The 21,791-nt window shown below is 40.9% G+C and overlaps 1 protein-coding gene across 1 annotated transcript in view; it reads right to left on the bottom strand.

The window, feature by feature from the left end:
* Window positions 1-21,791, bottom strand: part of ptprub (protein tyrosine phosphatase receptor type Ub) — a 179,338-nt gene that overhangs the window by 11,479 nt on the left and 146,068 nt on the right. Inside the window, exons 16-24 of the mRNA XM_078253281.1 lie at window positions 21,101-21,288; window positions 14,867-14,939; window positions 14,694-14,770; window positions 10,653-10,689; window positions 9,673-9,770; window positions 4,716-4,832; window positions 3,718-3,872; window positions 1,377-1,512; window positions 513-662 (exon numbers count right to left, since the gene is read on the bottom strand). Coding sequence (XP_078109407.1) covers window positions 513-662; window positions 1,377-1,512; window positions 3,718-3,872; window positions 4,716-4,832; window positions 9,673-9,770; window positions 10,653-10,689; window positions 14,694-14,770; window positions 14,867-14,939; window positions 21,101-21,288 — 1,031 coding nt within the window. The remainder of the gene's footprint in view (window positions 1-512; window positions 663-1,376; window positions 1,513-3,717; window positions 3,873-4,715; window positions 4,833-9,672; window positions 9,771-10,652; window positions 10,690-14,693; window positions 14,771-14,866; window positions 14,940-21,100; window positions 21,289-21,791) is intronic.

Raw genomic sequence — 21,791 nt, 5'->3', positions numbered from 1 at the left:
CACCAAGCAGTCTGTTTTAACTTAACTGAGCAAATGTACAGTACACAATGGAATACATGCAACACAGACATACGAATATAATACTCTTCAAATTGTATACGGTGGATCATCAATATAGTTACCTCTAGTTATCGCCTTTACATGCAACATCCATTAATATTACTACTGTATTATTATTGTAAGTGGTAGTAACAGTAGTAGTGTAGGTAAATCAAAGAAGGAATGAAATTATATATCTGTATTATCATTAGTAATACTGTAGTAGTATAACTGTTGTAGTAGTAGTAATCTAGTAGTAGGAGGGCTAGTTTTAGTATTTTGTTGTTTCTAAAAGTAACAGTAGCAACAGTACTAGTATGTTCCATTAAGGCAAATAAAATAACTTTGTTGATGATATTTGACAAATTGCATTAAATGCAAATGACTGTGTGTGGGCTGTGTAATTCAGGATTCAGAATATGTGTTTCAAAAATTGATGGAGGTCATGATATTGCCATCCAGCTAAGACTGACCTGAAACTCCTCCCGTAGCTGAGAGGAATTACTCTGGGAATCCACTCGCAGCATCTCTTTGTAAGTGACCGCAAACTCGTTCACCAAGATGGCCGTCTCTCCACACAGACAGGCCTCCAGAATGGCATCATGGATAAAGATATACTGCTCCTAAAAGGACAACAGGTAACATAATCAAGTGCTGTGTATGTGCACACATGTGGGCGTGCATATGTAATCGTCTAGTTGTTGTGTGGTTGCAAACAGCTGAACAGACATTACAAAGGAGGCAGGTTCAGACAGAAGCAGATTAAGAACATATGTAGATGTGAATAAATAATCAAACAATAAGAAGGCAGATATTTTTCATAACCTTGTTCTGAATTAAACATGTGCTATAATGTCAGTGGTGCATAAAAGCTGTTGGAGAATAAATACATATTTCTAAGTATACAAGCATATGCTTTGTGCATTTAATCAGAGCACCCCTGCAAATAACTACAAATGTAATAAAACAGCTAAGTCAATGTTGGATTTACATAATAAGGGTTGAATATGCAAATTATTTGCACATCTTAAGAACAACACGTGTCTACGCAGCACACTGAGAGTCAACGCAAATCTTTTTTCTAAAACTATTGCAATGACCTTTACATGAGTCCCAGAGGGGGAGTATAAAAATACAACACCCCACACCCTGGGTCTTTCAATTTAATTGAAACAACAGGATGGAAAACCAAATGTTTAAGAATAAGTTATTCAGTGGAGACATGTTACCATATTATGACTAGTGATGTAACCTTCTGAATAAGTGCAAGACAAATTGGAGATATTTGACTTGAATTTCAATGTGAAGTGGTTTTCTGGCTGTGCAGTTGACCTGACCTCTGTCTGGATCATGTTGATGCGTCGAGAGCAGAGGGTTTTGACACAGTTGTAGATATCCACCACGCCTTCACACTCGGCCATGTCCAACATGACATCCAGCACAATGTAGCAGCCGGTGCGGCCCGCCCCCACACTGGCACACAGAGGACATTTTTCATGAGTATCCATGCACAGTCTTGAAGCATTAAATCACCAGAGTTAGTAAAAATGTTGTTTGAATGTCTCAGGACACAGGATGTCTCCTCAGGAACACAAGTTATTGCACTACATGATTTAAAAGAGTCTTGAAGGACAACTACAACGTAAGAGGCAATTGGTCATTCCATAGACGGAGTTTGCTTAGCTAGCACTAGCACTAGTGGCTAAAAGGGCACGCTAGACTACACTGCACTTACTGCCACTGTTCTAGCTATTATTACGCTATTATATTATAGGGTTACGTTTTGGCTTACAATTATTGAACATTTTGAAGATTTGTTCATTTTTACTACATTATGTTTTGGCTGTACCTTAGGGACCGTTCGGTATTTATGGAATGGACCACCGGAGGAAAATATGGGAATTCTTTTTAGTCTAGGGGGGAAGGTCACCCAACTTTTGTATTCATGAGAACAGCAAAATTTCAAAGTGGCTTGTTTGGTGCATATTTATCCATGTAGCTCCATGTAGCTCTCTCAGTCTCGGCCCCTATCGCTATCGCTAGCAGATGGGTCCCTCCCTGTTTAGTCAGCCAGACAATTTGAACTGTAGCTTTAGAAACCGTGAGATTTCCCAAACTAAATAAATCCCACTCACATATATAAACACAAAACTGCTTTGCTAGCTCCATCGTGTTGTAACTAAGATATCTGCTGAAAAAAATATTTTATTCATTAGCATGATTGCCATACTGTTTAGTTCAAAAACATCCAAAACACCGTATGAAAACATACCAGACGCAAGCTTTTATTTTGGAAAGTCGAAGCTGGCGGACTGCACCAGCCGGGAAGGAATGAATGAGATGGGAGGACTCCAGGCTGCAGCCATACCCGACTCAAACATCCTTTCGGTCCCGGTGATTATTTATGAAATTGTGCAAACGACAGCCTTTTCAAGGCATTTGAGAAGAAAGGGGTGGTATCATGCAAGCTCCCAAATTGATGCTTGTCTGAGAAATGGAGTTTTGGATAATGTTCAGCTTTCGGCAAGCTTACCTATACTAAAATATACAATGACTGAGGAAGCCTAGTGACGAGTCCATAGCAACCAGTGTTGAATTTGTTATTTCCCAGTGTCCTTTGCTGAATGGTCTCAGTGTTTTATTGTTTTATTTCATGTGAATGCTAGTTTACTAGATGAGTAACTTAGTATTTGAAGTAATGCAGTAATGCAGGAAGTGTGCATCTAGTTTCCATGCTTATTGTGTTTCCACAACTATTTTAGTGAGTAAATCTACTGAACTGGCCACCACACCATAACAGAGGCGTGTGATGCATAAGATGAGAATGCAGAGGTTTAATCACTTAAGTCATGGCTGTAAAAAAACAATGGGTATCTGTATATCTTTGCCAAGTGCAAACCAGTACAGAATGCATCAATAAATTGTTGGGGAGGGTCATCACTTTTTTCCATATCATTTTGGAGGGTCATCCAAAATGTATCGCTGGTGAAGGGAGGGTCAGGTCTTTTCTGATTAAAGATCCCAAAACTCCTCTGGTGGCCCCTGAAATAAATAACGAACAGTCCCTTAACTGACTGAGTTAATGGAAGCTTTGCTAGGCCACCAGCAAGAGAAACTTCTGTGGAGGTAATTCTGTATAACAATACAAAATCGGAATAAACAGATTACATCTTGCATGAATAACCATGGCGGGCGCAAAGTCATTTTGGTGTCCAGTCTTTACAGTATTTAGCATCCAAATTTGTTTCTTTTCTAACTAATGATTTTGCATTTGAAAATGTTTAACTCAGGGTTACATATAAATAATAAAAAGGACTCTGATGAAAATGTAACCTTACATCGAAACGTTAGTCACTGTTATGCACCTTAAAAAATAAAAGTATAAAGTAAGAAGACATCTGTGTTGAATCAGCAATTTTTTTGTTACTTCACAGAAATAAGGTATTTGTATGTAACAGAGAACAGATATACCGCGGAAGCTTGTTTAGAAAACATGACACGTACCTTAGTTTGTGTTTCAATATTTTTTCAAAGCACGCACAAAGTAGCCTAGCTAGCAACATATAAATACAAAAACAGAAAAATTACTCGTGATAACATTCATATTTTTAATAAAAGTTACTGGTAGTTTGGTTTTATAACACTACAGGTTCGAGCTCCTGCTCAGTGTCAAATTACCTGCAGTGGACCACCACAGGGCCAGCGTCAGGAGGGGTAGAGGCTTTCACTCTTCGTATAAAGGCCAACAGTCCAGTGGCGTGATAGGGCACTCCATGCTCAGGCCAGGATGTGAAGTGGAACTGTCGCACCTCGTGCTTGGTTGAGTATCCTCTCTGTCAACAGAAACACAGCACACATTAACATTACATGTAAAAAAGTGCAGGCCCTTATTCATCCAAGACGTTCTCCCATCCATTCAGAGACATTCCCCCTCCGTGATGGATGTGACAGATTTTTCGGTTCAGTGTGAGGACAACCAGGACATTATTTACGTGGGGGTGTTAGGTCTTCGAGGACAGTAAGGCCTATGGGCATCACTTGCTAGTAGCAGCTGCAGTGTGACAGACACACGAAAAGGAATTACTGAGACTCTTGGAGCTCAGGGAGGGCTGGGAGGTTTCTCCTCTCTACGGGGAGGCTGCTGCAGTCACACAGCAATTTCTTCCTCTGTACAGAGATGACAAAGTAAAGCGACACAAAGCAAAGATTTGTTGAAGACAGAAATCCCCCCCCCCCAAAAAAAAAATAAAGGAAAAGAGCTATAAAAAACAAGCTGTCACCGGCTCCCAAATTCGTGCCGATTTGAATAAGCAGCAGCGTGTGCCTATGGAAAGCGAATGTGACAGTGTGATGATAATGCTGTGTTTGTGCCACTGTCACTCCAGCGTTGCTCTGAACCCTTCCAATGAAAGATCCCTTGGGAGATTGACAGGATGGAGGCCATCAGGGGCACAACACTGTAACAGCTATGTTGGGAAGACGGAGGGGGGGCGGGGGGTGCATTCATATAGCTACTGGTGTTAATTCCTCTCAATTTAACATCTGGCCCTCTTACCCATCAGCAGTAAGTCCTGTCAAGAATCCAATCCCCTCTATTAATGTACTACTTCTAATTCTAAGAATATCATAACAAGTACTAAAACATGCAAAAGAGGGTAGACGAAATGTGAACCTACCCTCTCCAAGGCAAAGGTGCGAACTGTGTATTCAGCCAGTGTCTCTGTCTTCAGCAGAGTGATTTTGATGTCACCGTACATCTCGCTGTCATCAGGCCAGTATTTACAGCATTTCACCTGTTTAAAAATAGTAAAGTAACAGAGTTAAACCTCATGTTGATATTCTTGGAAATTCACCTGCAAAACATGAATTAATCTGTTTGATAGAGTGTTGTGAAGGTTGCATCTCCATTTTTTTTTTCAGTTCAAAGCAGAAATTTCTCTAATGGTTCAATGCCATTTTTCAAAACACAGTATGCTCAAATCTCTTCGATCCTACCAGTGGTGGAGGAAGTAATCAGATCCTTTACTTAAGTAAAAGTACTAATACCACACCATTAAAATTTTCGGTTTCAAGTAAAAGTCCTGCATCGGAAATGTTACTAAAGTAAAAGTATGTAAGTGCCATCAGGAAAGTGTACTTGAAGTATTAAAAGTAAAAGTATTCAATGCAGAAAAATCCTCACATTTTTGGAACTGGAAACAATCCAAACAGTCCAACAATCCAATCATTTCAGCTGGACTTGTATGCCATTATATTGTTGGGTAGTATAATTTATAATAAGACATATTTTATGAACTACATGTGTTTTGTGTGCAAAAATCTTAATTTGTAAAGTAACTAGTGACTAAAGCTGTCAGATTAATGTAGTGGAGTAAAAAGTAGAACAATTCTCTCTCTGTAAGTACACCAGGAGTTTATTTAAATAACACTTGCCTGATGGCTTCTACTCTCTGCTGCTACCGCTATCGCTGCGTCGACATCACTTCTGTGATTTGGGTAAAACCTGTAAAAGTCCTTTGCAAAACTCACAAGTGTAAGGGAAAAGCTAGTGAATTCAACACTCCATATACATTTATTGATAACTGGATGATATCTGAAATACTTTTTAAATGTTGACCTGAAAATACAAGCATTTATAAAACTTTCAAAATTCAGCGAAACGTTTTTATACTCTCGCGTGAAACTTTGTTGACGGAAACAACTGTGTACAAGTGACTGAGCAGAGGATTGTTGTGAGATAGTCAGACACAGTTACTTCAGACTACTGCAGGGTGAGTTAAAAGACAGGGCAAGATGCCACCCAGTTGTATCTATCCCGGCTGTGGTATTAAAGCTAAAAGGTTCAATCCGGAGACCTTCCATGATCTGCCGTTTCGCTACAATGACCCGGAGCGTCTACAACAGTGGCTTGTTGTTCTCAAAATGGACATCACAACGCCTGTCGAGACGCTAAAGAAGAAGCGCTACCGTGTCTGTAGCAGACATTTCGATGAAGACTACTTCCATTATCCTAGTAAAGCCGAGGACCCAAAAAGCCAAAATAAATAAATTTCTATGGAGTGTTGAATTCGCTAGCTTTTCCCTTACACTTGTGAGTTTTGCAAATTACTTTATTGGGTTTTTCCCAAATCACAGAAGAGTAGAAGTGTTATTTAAATAACCTCCTGGTTTACTAACAAACTTTCCAACCTATTTGTACTACTGTAGAAGTTTGGTACCATTCCGGGAATTATTAGTGGTATAATTTACGAGATACACCTTTGGTTCCATTAGCGCCTGAACTAAGCCATTCGGCTGATAGCGCTAACTTGACCAATGTTAGATCAAGGGAAAAAAGCTTCGGGGGGTGGGGGTGGGGGGTGGGTGTTTGGCTCAAGGTCATGGTGCAAAGGACCCTGGGGGAAATTACTCCAAACCATCCCTTTAAGTACAGTACTTGAGTAAATGTACTTAGTTACATTCAACAACTGGATCCTACGATATTAAGAACAAACCTAAAAAAGGTCAGTATGGTAGACCTTAAAACATCCATCCTTTTCTCAAGCAAAAACAAAATCTGTTCTTTGAGAGACATTATGATCCAGTGTTCCTCAATTTAACCTTCTCAGGTTTAAAGTGCCCAATTTTACTAAACATCGCCCTCTTAAGGCGCAATTTCTCTAAATCTCGCCCTTTCTTTGAAAAAGATACCTTATACATTTCTAGATATCTAAAGGAAGATACCAAATGAATTACTTCCATAAAATGTGCTGCCAAAGTCCATTCTCTGCTAATGAACAATGCTGTTGGGGTCTTTTAGGTCGCTGCACCCCTACTGACAATGTCAACTTAAGTGAATAGCGTTATCATACCATCAATCCAACCTCCCAACTACAAGGTGAAACTGCTAAACAAATGACACTAGCTGTTCGGTCATCTTTGCATATGAACATGCATATAGTAACAGATTGCAGGTTTAAATTAGGGTTTATCGGATGTCACCGTTACACCTTTCCTTAGGCTACTTCTGGATTACTGGAGTCCTTCATATCATATTTGAAATGTATTTATGTATGTATTTCTTCATGGTTAAGGAATGATAATTAAAATAAAAGTACTTAGTTTGTTGATTTAACTAGAACAAAAAGAGATATGAGTGTGAAATGTTACACGTCAAATGCTGTGGATGAACAAAAACAATCTGTTCCTCTGCAGATATTTCATCTCGGTGGGCAATGAAAAGAAAAGCACAATAATCACATAATGGTGGAAAGCACAATGAACAGGAGGGCAGCAATCTTTTTCACCAACACCAGGCACAAAGGAGGTAATTTGTTTTATTTAATGGAGGTGTTATTTGGATTCAGCCACACAGACCAGTCCTCATTTGTTGACTGTTCCCAGAAATGTTGGTATGGAGAACCAAATTGGATATAGGACTACTGCTAGAAAAATTGTGTCATTTTAGCCATCCACTGAGTAATACGTTTCTCTTGCCTCGACCGAAAAGAATGGGGTGCTTAGAGCAGAATTCATATACTACAGGTATTTATGTGAGGTGGATAATAACAGTACTACAGGATAGCCATTAAACCTGTGTAGTCATGCGGTGTATATACAAGGACAGCATCCCTAGATATGTGGCTCAGACATTTTTATGCCACCCAAATATTTTACAGCACATTTTATGGATTCTATAATCATTATAGTCGTGATGTAAATTTCTATAAAACAACATCGCAATTTCATGATGTTTTCAAAACAGACAAATAAGGGATAATCCATGTAACAATGGTTTAAAATGCATGTATAGTGCACAGTAGTCTATATTCATTCCACTTCCGGGATTGCTCTGTTGCCAACGGAAATTCTGCCGGATTTCACTCATTTATTTTATTTTATTGGTTTATTTGATAGGGACCATGCATATTCATGAACATTGTTGTATAAAAACAACATGTAAATATGCCAGAATTAGTAAAAATAACTATTCCTAACTAACTTTTCATCTGCAGTCCCTAGGCAGGTAACATAGGACTAACATAGAGACAGCCAGCAGTCATACAGCACTCATTCACTATACATTAAAAGGTACACATAATGGTGACATATACATTGACAAAACAAACAAACAAAACAAAAATACATGATGACAAAGAAATTATTCATCCACCTCTATACTGCACTCAATTTAACAGTCAAAGTGTATGGGTGATGAAATGTGTGAGTTAAAAGTGAGTGCATCTCTGGTTTTATGAAGCCACTGTTTTAAGTGAGTTTTAAAGGTGTTGAATTTAGGACCCTCTCTTATTGGGAGGGGGCAAGCTATTCCAGAGTTTACCTCCTATTATTGACAATACGTTTTGTCCAAAAGTGGTGCGTCTAAATGGTATCACACAGTCCCCTTTTACAGAGGCCCGTGTACTACTACTATTTAGGCCGGATGTCTGTTTCCTTCCGCCTCCTTAGTGTTTTAAACTCCGGTGGATTTATGAGGACTATGGTTAACCGCTCCTCAGATCTCTGCAGGGTAAATCCAGACAGCTAGCTAGACTATCTGTCCAATCTGAGTTTTCTGTTGCACAACTAAAACTTTTGAAGTACACATGTTCCACCAAAACAAGTTCCTTCCCAAGACTATTTTCCCGGTGCTTAGCACTGCCCAAGGCTATTTTGATTGGTTTAAAGAAATGCCAATAAATCAGAGCACGTTTTTCTCCCATCCAGGAATGCTGTGTGGACTAGCCAGACCCTCCTCCGCAGCGCGGCGGTGGAGGAGGGTAGGTGCAGGTAGCCTGGTAACAAGCATGGGATAATGTAGAGCAAGCAGGTCATTATTGCGAATTATTACACAGCCTTGTTGAATACTTGATTTTGATTGGTCAATCACTGCATTCTACGGTCAGTTTTTTCTGTATGACAGACCGATGCCATGGACAGAGTTTTGATCACAGACTCTGGCAAACCATTTTTAAATCAATAGAATCGTATTTAAATCAATGTTTGTGCTTATACGGAGCTCATACTGCTGTTCAGCGGATCGAAGGGAGTAAGAGGGTGGGGGAAAGGGGATCGCTAGCAGCGCGATTGGCAACAGTGCAAACAGAGTATTAGTTAGTTCCATGGTTAGCTCACTCACCGGGGCGACCTGGCTTCCGCTGGAGTTAACCGTCCCAAGAGCCGGCTCGCTCTACATTATCCCTTACTTGTTTAATCTGTTTTAAAAGGGTGCTGGTAGGTCGATTTTATTGCTGTAAATTTCTCTCCAGTCTTTGTGCTAAGCTAACAGACTGCTGGCTGTAGCTTCACCGTTAGCGAACAGACATCAGAATGGTATTGATCTTCTCATTTCACTTTCAGCAAAAAAGCGAATAGGTGCATTTCCCAAAATGTTGAAGTATTCCTATTACAGTTAGGCTCTCTGCTGCAAAAGCAGCTCGTGATTTCATATAAATGCAGGGCATCCTCGCCAAAATGAGCAGCTTTTAGGCTGCAGTTTGCATACACAGCAAGCTCCTGTGAGATCTATACTTATCACACACATAAAAGCCTTTCATATAGACACCAAAATGTTTCCTCATGGTGAATGGGGGATGTTGCTGAGCACTGGGGGGTGACAGGAGGGGAAGAAGGGGGGGAGTGCACATCACTTACCCTGCCAACCTCCACCAGCTTAGTGATCATGACAATGCTGAAACAATTTTCCTGCCACACCATCCTCCAAAAATCATACAGAGTCTCCTGCTTGGGTCCTAGATCCGGAGAACAGGGAAGACAAAACAGAGAAAGAGACAAAAACAGCAGCATCAAAGCATGTACCGCTCGATAAGGGAGTTCTTGCTGTTGTGAAATCTCGTATTATTGCGACCTAAGTGTCCTTCGTCAGAGGGATACTGATACGGATACTGATCTCTCAAGATTGCGCTGTCAATAAAGTTATTGGGAATTCCAGGCAGAAAGGAAGGGGTGACGGGTGACAAAACAACAGCAGTAGCTGACAATGAAAGCCCGGGGGACCATCAGTCACTCATTGCCATCTGAGGAGGAGATGTTTAGGAAGCAAGATACAACTTTAAAACGAGAATCACGTAGGAAAGAAAGGCTCAAAAACACTGCTGACGTCTCGAAGGTTTTATCTCTCTGTCTCTCTAAAGGGAGAGAGGAGGTGCTGGTGCAAGATAAGCAGATGAGCAGACCTTGGGTAACTTTGTGATGGGAGCTCCCTGGAAACTGACACTCTTTAGGGTTTAGAAACAGCAGAGGGACATTTCCAACAGAGTCTGACTGTCCATCAGAAGCGACTTTATATTTGAGTGACAGAAGGTGAACTGAAGGTTCTCTCACAAACAATGAACAGGCCGCTCCGCATGTCGCAGAGATTGAGAAGCTATTATTAACGTGTTTAATTATTCACCTCTTCCTATAATTAATTCAGACATCATTGGCACAGCCTTCATGGGCTGGTAGTCACACTATCACCTTTGGATTTGCCGTAGAGATGATTTTGGCAAGGGGCTGTGCATGAGTAGGCTCATTGGTTAGATCATCTTCAATTTACTACATGGTGACAAAAGTACACACTGTCCTGCATGCACACACATAAACATACACTATAGCCCTGCCGGGATACTCACCCTGAGTGGCGATGAAGTGGTTGGATCGATGGTAGCCCTGAAAGAGAGAAGAGGGATGACATGCTGAGTAAGCCACCTGCGCCTCGGGCACAGCTGTATGTCTCAGCCTTTCCCTTGCCTTCATTCTGCATTCTGCTTTCCTACCGACCCACTGCAACTGTGTTTCCTGTATAACTGTCCATCACTGTCTTGAGCTATTGCTGACTCCTGACCATGTCTTTGTTCTCACAGACTCCAAAAAGAGTTTGGAGCAGTTAAGGCAACACATGGTAAATACTTCATCTTGACGAACTGCTGATGAATTATGAAGTAGTGATGCCGACGAGTCTTGCTAGCTGACTGAACAATTGCTGAATCCCTGTGATAGCTTAACAAAGATATAATAAAGAAACTAAAGGCGCACACTCTTCAATTTCAGGTGTCAGATTTATTTATCAAACTCTCTCCCAGAGTGCCATCCCATAAAAAAAAAAATCCATTTTCTTGTTGAAGATGTAATACATGCACTATATCTGGGATGATACATTTAACCAAAACCACATTTCTTTCTTCAGAAAACTTCCTCCTTGAATTCTTTTCACAGGTCAAATAAGTGGAAGAATATCATACACAGGTTTCACATAAATGCATTATATCATCATCATCACTGATGTTAACAGGGTTGAAGGCAAAATCTGATACGTACAGTGAAGTATTCTGAGACTCTTTATATCAAAGGATGTGACAGACATTTTAATACGGTGAGAATGGGGTGAATATGAATTAACACTGAGATGTCAGCTCTACAGCCTTGAGGGGAATAAACATAACAAAAGTTGCCTGAGGGACTCTGAAGCGTGAACACTTTAAGGACGAGCAAACTGTTCAAAGAAAGTCCTCAAAATAAGCACCACCTATCTAACCTTTTATAGTAAAGTCTCCAAGATGCAGCCCTATGAAAACACATGAATGGTGTGGTTCACTGTTTGTTGTCATTTTGAGAGGAGCAGCTGGAAGGATAATTGATGTCCCCATTACCTTAAATGACACTGTGGAGTTGAGAAGGCAGGTCAGGAATAATCTAAATAAACTCTCGAGCCCACCGGCTCTCATCAAATCAGCATGATGGAGCAATCCATATTGATAACAGTTTTCATCTTTTTGCAGAGGGCATCTTTCTAATATGTTGAGTCTGTCATCGTTGCTGATGGATTGATAAACTGAATTGCATCCAGTCATGTAAACAGGGACATGTTTGAAATGGAGATGGATGACCAGTGCTGTGAGGCCTGCTATCCACAATTCCACTGGCCCCGGCCAAACGCGATCAGCAATGCTACCACTCCTCCACTTAAGACGGTCGCCATAGCAACTAAACTTCCTGAGTCTTGGCCACTTATGAGAACTAACAAAGACAGCGGGGTCCTCTATCCCAAGAGGACACATCTCCTTGTGTTCATTTGAAATCATTAGCTAAAAAGGCATGTTTTTTTTAGGGGGGCTGGGGGTGGGGGCTGTCAAATGTGCACAAACCTGAAACACACTAACCTTTGAGCATTTGTGGATAGAGGATAGTGGAAAGAGAAGAGGGAGAAAAGAGCGAAAATAGAGCGATGGAAGGCAGAAGAATGAGCAGTGAAGTACTTACTTCCCTGTTAATCCGAATCTACAGGGTCCAAGGTCGAGGAAGTGGGAAGGGGAGTAGAAAAAGAAGACATATAGGCTAGTTAATGAAAAAAGCTTTTGGTAAGTAGGAGTTATGGTTAAAGACAGGTGAGAAGAAGGGTGCGTGTGTGCGTGTGTGTGTGTGTGTGTGTGTGTATGTGTGTGTGTGTGTGTGTGTGTGTGTGTGTCAGGACTGGGCTTTGTGTGTTAGAGAACTCATTTTTGGTGGGAATTTATGATCTTGAATTAGCCCTTTTATATTTACTTTAATCTATGCTTTGCTTTTTTTTTCCCAATAAAAAATACTTTTAGTTTTCTTTACTCTAATGTTTCCGTTAGGGATTTTTTCAAATAAAGAAAGTAGAAAAGGTACTTTGATGTGTAACATCGGGGGGTTCCCCTTTCTCAATCAAATTAAACATGCACGACTAATTAGTAACAATCAAAGTAAAAGGTGAATTACTATGAATTCATGCTTCATCGAGACTGTGATCACATTTGATTGAAAACAGCCTGGCGGCATTAACAAACAACTATCAGATTTAATTGCTGCTAAACTCTGCACTAATTGCACTACTATATGTGACATCCCCTCTTTCCAACTGACCAATTTAGAAAAGCAAGGATCTGTAAAAATGTTCTACAGTAACCATAAAAATGGATTTATTTAGGACACCATCGCTTATAGTAAGAAGCTGATTGAGGAAATAGGTTTTCATTAAGGTGAGTGAAAAAGTGTGTGTGTGTGTGTGTGTGTGTGTGTGTGTGTGTGTGCGTGCGTGCGTGTGTGCGTGCGTGTGTGTGGCCATGCTACACCTGTCAGTAAGACCCTGTTACTCTTTAGAAGCAGACTATATGTACTGGACTGCTCTACATGCACAGGAAGCTGTCAAACGTGTGCATCTCTTCAAGCAAAAACACACCACAGCCAAGCAAAGTGACAGAGAAAGAGGAAATAGAGAGTTTGTGCTTTCTCCCCTCTGTTTTGAAAACAGAATAATACTTCAGAGGGAGGAAAACCTTTTCCATTTAACCTCTGGTGAAATAATCACAGGCTGTCCACAATAGTATGCTTAGTAGTTACCATTCAGCTTGCCGGGTCAGCCTTTTCAGGGAGTAACACCACTGACACTGACACTGTAGTGGCTGCTGAGTGGTGTTTTTCCTCTAATGCCTGCACCTCTGTGCCCTAAATGCTAATATGGACCCTCACGATAACTACATTCGTAACAGCAGGCCAGGTTTTTAATACCCTCTCTCTCATTGTAATGAACTCTCTAAAAGCACCTCACCACTGGCTATTCTCTACAGAGTAATAAAAGAGAGGGACAAAAGCCCGGTAGTGTCAAGCATTTTTGATAATGTGATTTGGCCTAAAGGAGGAATCCACCTAAAACCAAGTCAATTTACGCAGCTAGGAATTTTCTCTCTCTGAATACTTTTTTTATTATTATATATTCTTTATAAAGATTTTGACAGAGACAGGATCTTTCAACCTCTTATCAGCCTCAAACAGGACTGGGAGTAAATCAGCGTGCCTAAACTTCTCACCGGGTGCCATATTTACTTTACAGTAGTCCCAATGAGAGACGTGCAAAATAAATCTTATGTAAAGAAATCATATCAGATTTACAGACTTCCTTGACTTGACTCAAATGAAAAGCACTAATTGAGGGCTGTGAGAGCAAATTCACAGGGGAACCAAAATACAAGTTTCTATCTACTGTACAAATATATCTGGTTGTCAAATTGTATTTATTTATTTTTTTTCAAAATCTGGGTGGATTTCTTTAGTTAAGAACTTCCCTGCTTCCATCTAAACGCGTACTTAGGCTTTCTGAATAAACAGCCTGCTCTAGTTTTTATGAATGGGAACACGTACTGTATGAATGAGACTGTGTGAGACACATTAGAAACATATACATGTATTTATGATCAGTGAGAATGTACCTGTGGCACTGCATGTGTGGCAGACAGTTAAGGTGAACAGGAAAGGATCAACTTCTCCCAGCCCATCTAGAGATTGAATAACATCAATCATGTCTATTTAATTTAAGGGGATTTTGTGGCATCTTACAGAAAGACTCATCTCCTCTGCAAGGCATTAAATGCATTCATTCCACTCTGTTTTAATAAAAGTGATATCAGAGTTCGCCTGGGTCAGGGATTCGATGCAGCAATTGACAACCATGGCAGCTGGCAAAAAAAATAAAAATCACTCGGAAGGGTGTTTGATTGGATGAAAGCTTCCAGGTGAAAGTGGGCCAGCAGACTAGTGAGCTTACAGGAATTAGAAATGGACTGTGGCTTTGCAGGGTGTGAGAGATAGAGACTCGGCAGAGGCTGACTATTTGTATCCCATGTCGAACAGAGGCAGAAAAACAGGATTAGACTTACATCAATGTAGTTAGCGTTGATGTAGTCTGAGTTGGGGTCTCCCAGGAGAGGGTGGAGCTTGACTCTGTGGCGGTCATCTGAGACAAATTAGTATAAAAGAGCAAAGGACTGTTGAAATACAAAGCTTTCACATTATTTTCTGTTTTGTTTTTAGACAGGATAAAATGACTTACATCCCAACAAGGTGTCATGCCTCCCTTTGGTCTTGTCCTTCTTCTTTGTGCAGTCCCAGCCATCAAAGAAGCTCTACAGAGACAAAGAGACACTTGCAGATTTCAGACTCAGTGCCTCTCTATAATAACCAAATATCTGAGATAAATATTAATCAAAGCTTCAACACATTGTTTCTTTTTCTGTTGTGTGTGATTATTGTGTTATATGGCAAGCACGATAAAAGCTTATCAGCACATATCAAGCATAGCGAAGGAGATCAAGAGCTTTTGTCCTACGGTGAGGTTCAGTGGTTAATGCATGACATGTAATTGAACAAAACAGCGCCACGAGCATCATATAGTCTTTATCTGATCCTGAAGCCCTCATGAGTCGTTGACCGCCAGCACCTATTATTGTCAGCTCCTCGATTCAGTCAACATTTTAACCCAGTGGCTATATTCCTACTGGGTTACATATTGTGTACACCATCAATGAAAGTATCAAGAGATAAATAAATCTATCAAAATAATCCCAGAATTTAATTTTATTAAATCAGAGGCTCATGGAGATAATGGTTGTTACATAATGCACAAATTGTCCAAACACTGACAACCATTACAAAGTCAGAATCAAAAAGTTTAATGCCAAGTATGTTTTCACAAATAAGGAATTTGCTTTGGTATTTTGGTGCACAACAGTCACAATAAACACTGTAAGAGAAAAGAAAAAAACAAGTACTGCAAAAGCCAAGAACCATAAACATATAATAGAAATAATTTACATTAAAACATTTTTAAATGAAAAGAGCTGTACATTGTTTAAAATAAAGAGGATGGAATGGATCAACTGATGAGGATGCTAATTTGTTTGCCTGAAACATGTAGCTTTAGCCTCAGTCTTTTAGCACGATGTAGCCATCATGTACATTTTGAAGACTGCTTTTATAGAGTTTTCGGTTTACAAGAAGCCAGCTGGAGAAAAAAAACGTCAGCTTGAGATGGTACCTGGACCTCCTCCAACTCCTGCAGCTCATGTAAGGTTAAATAGCTAGCTTGCCATAGCTGATCTAATCTGCCAACGACAGGTATAATTTCACTGCTGGCTAGAAATGACTTCAAGGTCTGCTTTTGTCTATCTTTGTCTGAAATAAAGGACCAAAACTTCCAGATGTAAAACTGCCACGCTATCATTATAAATTGCATATGTGCCGTGTGAGAACAGAAAAATAAAAAAACAAATGCTAGCTTCATGAGGTATAGAAAGCAAAATCAGATGAAATATTGTTGATGAAAACTGCTCTGAATGTTTCTATATACAGTATGTGAATCACAGTGTGCTGAGAAGACTGGTAATTAGAGTGAAGGCAAAGGGACAGTCTGCCACCTGCTTGGTGGATAGCTGCTCAGGTGTATTATAACACATCATACTCAGCAACAAATTTTCTCATTCCCTATCATCCACCTGTCTGCATGGATGCACTGGCAAGCGCTTACGTACTCTCAGTCATAATGTCATAAACCACTGTTAAGCGTCTGCAAACAGCCCCTTCAGATCCACTCACTCACTCACTCACTCACTCACTCACTCACTCACTCACTCACTCACTCACTCACTCACTCACTCACTCACTCACTCACTCACTCACTCACTCACTCACTCACTCACTCACTCACTCACTCACTCACTCACTCACTCACTCACTCACTCACTCACTCACTCACTCACTCACTCACTCACTCACTCACTCACTCCCTCCCTCCCATGTGGTTGTCAGCCACTAGGGGAATCTGGTGAAAGTCTGCCCAAGTATCATGCTGAGCAGGAGATTACAACGCAGTTCTCCCCACAGAGAGCCAAGAACCAGCGAAATCCTGTCTGGGATTACACCCTCCTCCTCACTCTTTCCTCCTCTTTCCATGTGCTCACTCTCGGGGTTCGTCTCTATTTCTCCTTCTCTACCTCTCTTCATCACTCCTCTCCCTGTTCCTCTCTGCCATATAATTTTGATACTAGATCTCTGAGCTCTCTTAGTTTCTCTGCTCCCACCACAGCTCTACTCAGCCCTCCAAAGAGGAGAGAGGAGAAGGGAGAGGAAAAACACAGGAAGAAAAACAGTCAGAGAGTGGCGGGGACTGAAGGGGAAACAACACAGACCCGTAAAGATTGATTAGAAACCCTCATTGGCAGGGATCAGTGGGGTGGGTTGGTTAAGAGGATCATAAAAATTGAGTAAAATTGGATGAAGGAAATAAAGACACAGTCCTGAACTATTGAAATGATTACACTTTTAAAGCACTATCATTTTAACATATTGATGTGCTATCAACATAGCATTATATTTTTTAATGTGAATTATTTGTTTCCCCTTAATAACAAGGCAACAGTGGACATGCGGTTCTCCACAATTTCCCTTTCAGGATAACTCAATAACTGTTATGTCACCCCGCTTTGACCTGTACTTTTTTAAATTCCAAGAACAGTGATGAGGTTCATAATCCCACCACATTTAGTCAAAATCCAATCAGATATGTTGTATAGGGATAGGGACAGTGTTTTGACAGTGAATGTCAAAAAATACAAACTATAATAAACAAGTCTGACTCATGTTGCCAAAAAGGTAGCATGAGGTAGCGGTTTCTTTAAAATAAGCGCAGTAATTCAGTAGCCCCTGGTGCAACTAAACTTTGATTCAATGAGTCCATCATCCTCAGCCTCAGGGTACAAAGTGGTATAATGAAAGTTTTGAGTTCTCTAGTAAAGCGCTGCTGTCGTTTACTCACAACTTTCTGCAGTGGGAATATGACTATAGTGACAGTAGCTGCCACACATACAAGCCCCTTTACAACTCACAGTAAATTCTTGATCAATGTTTTTGCACAACATAGGTATTCTTCAGGGAAATAAAAAACTATACCTGCCGGGGTAGTGTAATATGATACTCCTCATCATTTTCCTTCATAATAGAGAGAGACACTCTATCAAAACACATACTCTAGCAAAGAGAGAAAAAACAAAACAAAGAGGTGTGTATAGATTTTTTGAGTGGAGTGTGTTCTGCCCGTGAGGGACAGTTTAATGAGTCTACAAGCAGAGTTCCAGAGGGGAAAACCATGAACCAGAGACAAAAGATGTTTTCTCTTTTCATAAATGCCATGGGCTGTGGGTGACAGGGATGGACTTCTCCCTAGGGTGTGATCTCAACTCTCAGCCACAATACTTCCACTGTGGAGAGATCTGGGCAGAGATCTCATTATGTGCCCTGAAACATACCGCTAGAGATAGCAGCCACTGCAACAGCAGGAGGAGGATAAGCAATGCTCTGCCAAAGAAACAAGTCTGCACTTACAGTTCAATTCAGGCCTAGACCCCCACGATGCATTGGTGCAAAAAAAAAGTTAGTTATTTACAACAAACAACAGTGCAAGCAGATTCTGAATCATTTCAAGTTCCTAGACAACGACCTGGCTGATTATAGTGTGTCTGAATAAATGGTAATTCCCTCCCATAGGAATGCAGAGCCACTACGACCTAATCATCCACTAAATGACAGACATCTGTAAGGATTTGAACATCAGCAGGCTCATTATGGAGCATCATCAGACCTCTGCTGTGTGAGTATCCCAAATTCTGACCAAATCTGGGATAGTTTATATCGATGACGTTTCATTTCCGGGATTGTTTTCCGTTGCGGCCGGAAAATCCCCCGGATGTCCCTAATTTTCAGCCGGATGTCCATCACCTTCCGATGCTCCTCAGATCTCTGCAGGGTAAATCCAGACAGCTAGCTAGACTATCTGTCCAATCGGAGATTTCAGTTGCACGACTAAAACAACCTTTGAACGACCACATGTTCCACTAAAACAAGTTCCTTCCCGAGGCGCCGTTGCTCCGTCCGGCGCTTAGCACCGTCGAAGACAATTGTGATTGGTTTAAAGAAATGCCAATAAACCAGAGCACGTTTATTTCCCATCCCGAAATGCTGTGTGAACTAGCCAGACCCTCCTACGCAGCGCTGTGTAGGAAGGTCTGGCAATGCGAGACTAAATCTGGGATGTCACGCCACACAATATCTAGAGGTCCCCAAGGTTAAGAGAATTGTCCTATGCATCACAGTCTGATATCCCTTCGCAAATTATAGAGCATTTACAGTATGTTAAACCATATATTGCAGAGGGAGGTAAATATTAACATTGCTACTGGGAGAAGGTTATTTGGAGGTGACATGGGAGCCAAGAGCTCTCGTTTCTCATGTTTCTCCCGCTATACCCTTTCATCTTTCTTCCCTTCCCACTCAACCTCTCCAGACTCCCCTTTCCTCTATTTGCTAATCCACAATCTGTTAGCAGTGGCCAGGGGACTAACTAGCTAGAGCACCACCAGGGACAATTAACCTCATCTGGCCTACCGTCATGACAGAGGTCTTCTTTAGGCGTGAATGAGGATGATTTATTCATACGCGCAGCAACAGAGTGCTCCAGATGCCATTTTAACCCCGCTAATAAATTTCAGTGGGTGGTGAGGAGGACGCATGGATGATGTCAGAGGAGGATTGATGGCCTCCCACACCTCTCTCGCAAGAGCCATTGCAGCTACCATGGCCTCTCATAGCAGTAATCCACAACATGTATTAATTGTACATGGTACCCAAACTACTCAATTTTTATAATATATTATAAATATAATAATCTGGATTATCGGAATGAGCCATGGTGGCCTAAAAATTGGAGGCGCTTACCTCCAAGCCCTTGGTTGTGAATTGACATTTGTACAGTAGTATCACAAAGTGGTGAGAGGAGAAGACGTATCAATGCCAGAATCCAATCTGCACCTTGAAGAAACTCAACTCACAGCTCTGAGTTTGAGTGTATAGGCTTGCAGCACTCCACAGTCTGTGGGCTTTCGCCAGTCCGTCCTGATTGGACTGTGTTCTTTTATTTCTTTTTTCGTTCGTTTTTTTTGGGGGGATAATACATTTGATCAATGATGATGACGCAGCAGTTCCCACAAGATATTTCACTGTGGTCACAAGGACAGAAGCTGCATTGTTTCTTGTATAACAAGCTCTGAGCAGAAAATGAAAGAATGAGATCGAGGATACTAAGAGGCTAAAATAAGGTTTTATTCCACATGGAGGCTGGCCTCAGTAGGGCAAGGAGTTCAATAAACTTGTGGAACCTTTTGTGTCGTGCTGCTGCTCCTTTACACCAAGAGGAAAACTCTTGGCAACTGGTATATTGGATTGAGAGGAGACTTCAGGATAGACATGTTTGAGAGATGATACCTTCCAGCTGCTATGGAAACACCTACAAAGAAGAAGAAGCTTCCTGCTGTGACCTTAACCCAGGTAAAGCTATAAAACAGTTGGATTGGATGAAGTGCAGGCTTTAAGTTTAATATCTAATGTATAGATACATTAGATACGAAGAGAACTACCAATGAAGAACCTACTATTCATATACAAGTACCAGCAGTTTCAATAAAGACTGTGATTATGTGCATCATTGAGAAAAGCAAAGCAGAGCTGCTTTATGTGTAAATGTCTTTGATTTATTTTAACAAATCTTAGGTACTCCACTCCTCTGAGGTCCTTCGGCCAACTAACAGTTTCACCGTGACACTTGTGTCTCCACAGATACTACACAGAACACTATAGAAAACACTTCACAGGAAGTGGGAGACACCATGCAGGGAACATTTCTCTTCCCATGGGAACTCAGATGCTATAACATCACTGACAACCTTGACACACAAACAAATACATACAAAAGTTACATAAACCTAATTAGACCACTTTTCCATTTTCAGCATGGGGATTTAAGTAAAGGTGACATTAGATTTAAGGTAAATAAAAAAAGGTTAAAGGTGCCTTTATTGTCACATTGTTCACAGAGAAATGAAATTCGTCATCTGCATTTAACACATACATTTGTTTATATGGTTATGTATATCACTGCAGTTTGAGTGTTCTTGCCTCTAGTTATCTTACCTGAGGTATGTTAGTAATGAATGGACCGATTACACTAATGCTGTTGAAATTACAGTGAAGGCTGGTTATTTACGGATATAATTACAGTGTGAATATATCAACACTGTTATTTAGACACTTTCTGTTGTTCTTTAGACTGTTCTTTAGCAATGCTTTGTAATGCTGATTCATTTCATGTTGTCAGAGTGTAAGAGTAATAGCTACTGTAGCTGTCTCTGTTGTCCTGTGCTATGTGAGAGAGGAGTGTATTGTAATAGCGCCCTCTCACCTCATACTCCTGTTTAAAGCCGTAACCCTCGGCTGTCTTCATCTGGTTGATGTGCTGGAGAAGGTCAGCCACTCGGACAGCGGGGTGGAGCTGCCCAGTGTGGTAGGGCGAGCCTTTACGTCCACACTGGTGCCTCGGGGAGCCTCCCAGCAGGCTGCTGGCCTCGTTCACTGAACTACGAGCGTCACCTGCAACCAGACACAAGACACATTGGCAATTTCAGCACCACTCCCAGCTGAAATATCCATGTACAAGACACATTGCGATATAAAACGTTTTTTTTGTGACTCGTTTGGTTTAGGCTGACACACACTGGTGTTACCAACACCTAATGGCACTCTGCATGCTTATACTGACACATACAGTACAGTATATGTTACAGGTGTGTCACTTTGATAAGGTTTGTCTGGGCAAAGATGTCTTCATAATAGATCGTATGTAGACGTGACAGCAGCTCTGTCTCGGATGACGTGTGAGTGGACCAAGATCTGCACCAATTTTAAAGTAAACACATCTGTCGTTTCCCTCTCTGTGAGACTGACAACATTAGAAAGGGGATCTACTGAAGATGAAAAGTACTGGCTAGCATCACAAATCATTTCTTTCGATTAATGTGACTTCACTTGTGCGATTCTCCTCTTTTTTGCAATATTGTGAGTTTTTTTTGTGTGTGTATCAGCTGCAGGCAGTA

Source organism: Sander vitreus, chromosome 6 (assembly GCF_031162955.1).
Source record: "Sander vitreus isolate 19-12246 chromosome 6, sanVit1, whole genome shotgun sequence".
Lineage (NCBI taxonomy): Eukaryota > Metazoa > Chordata > Actinopteri > Perciformes > Percidae > Sander > Sander vitreus.
The sequence above is the reverse complement of the archived record's forward strand: the minus strand, read 5'-3'. Positions and strand labels throughout refer to the sequence as shown.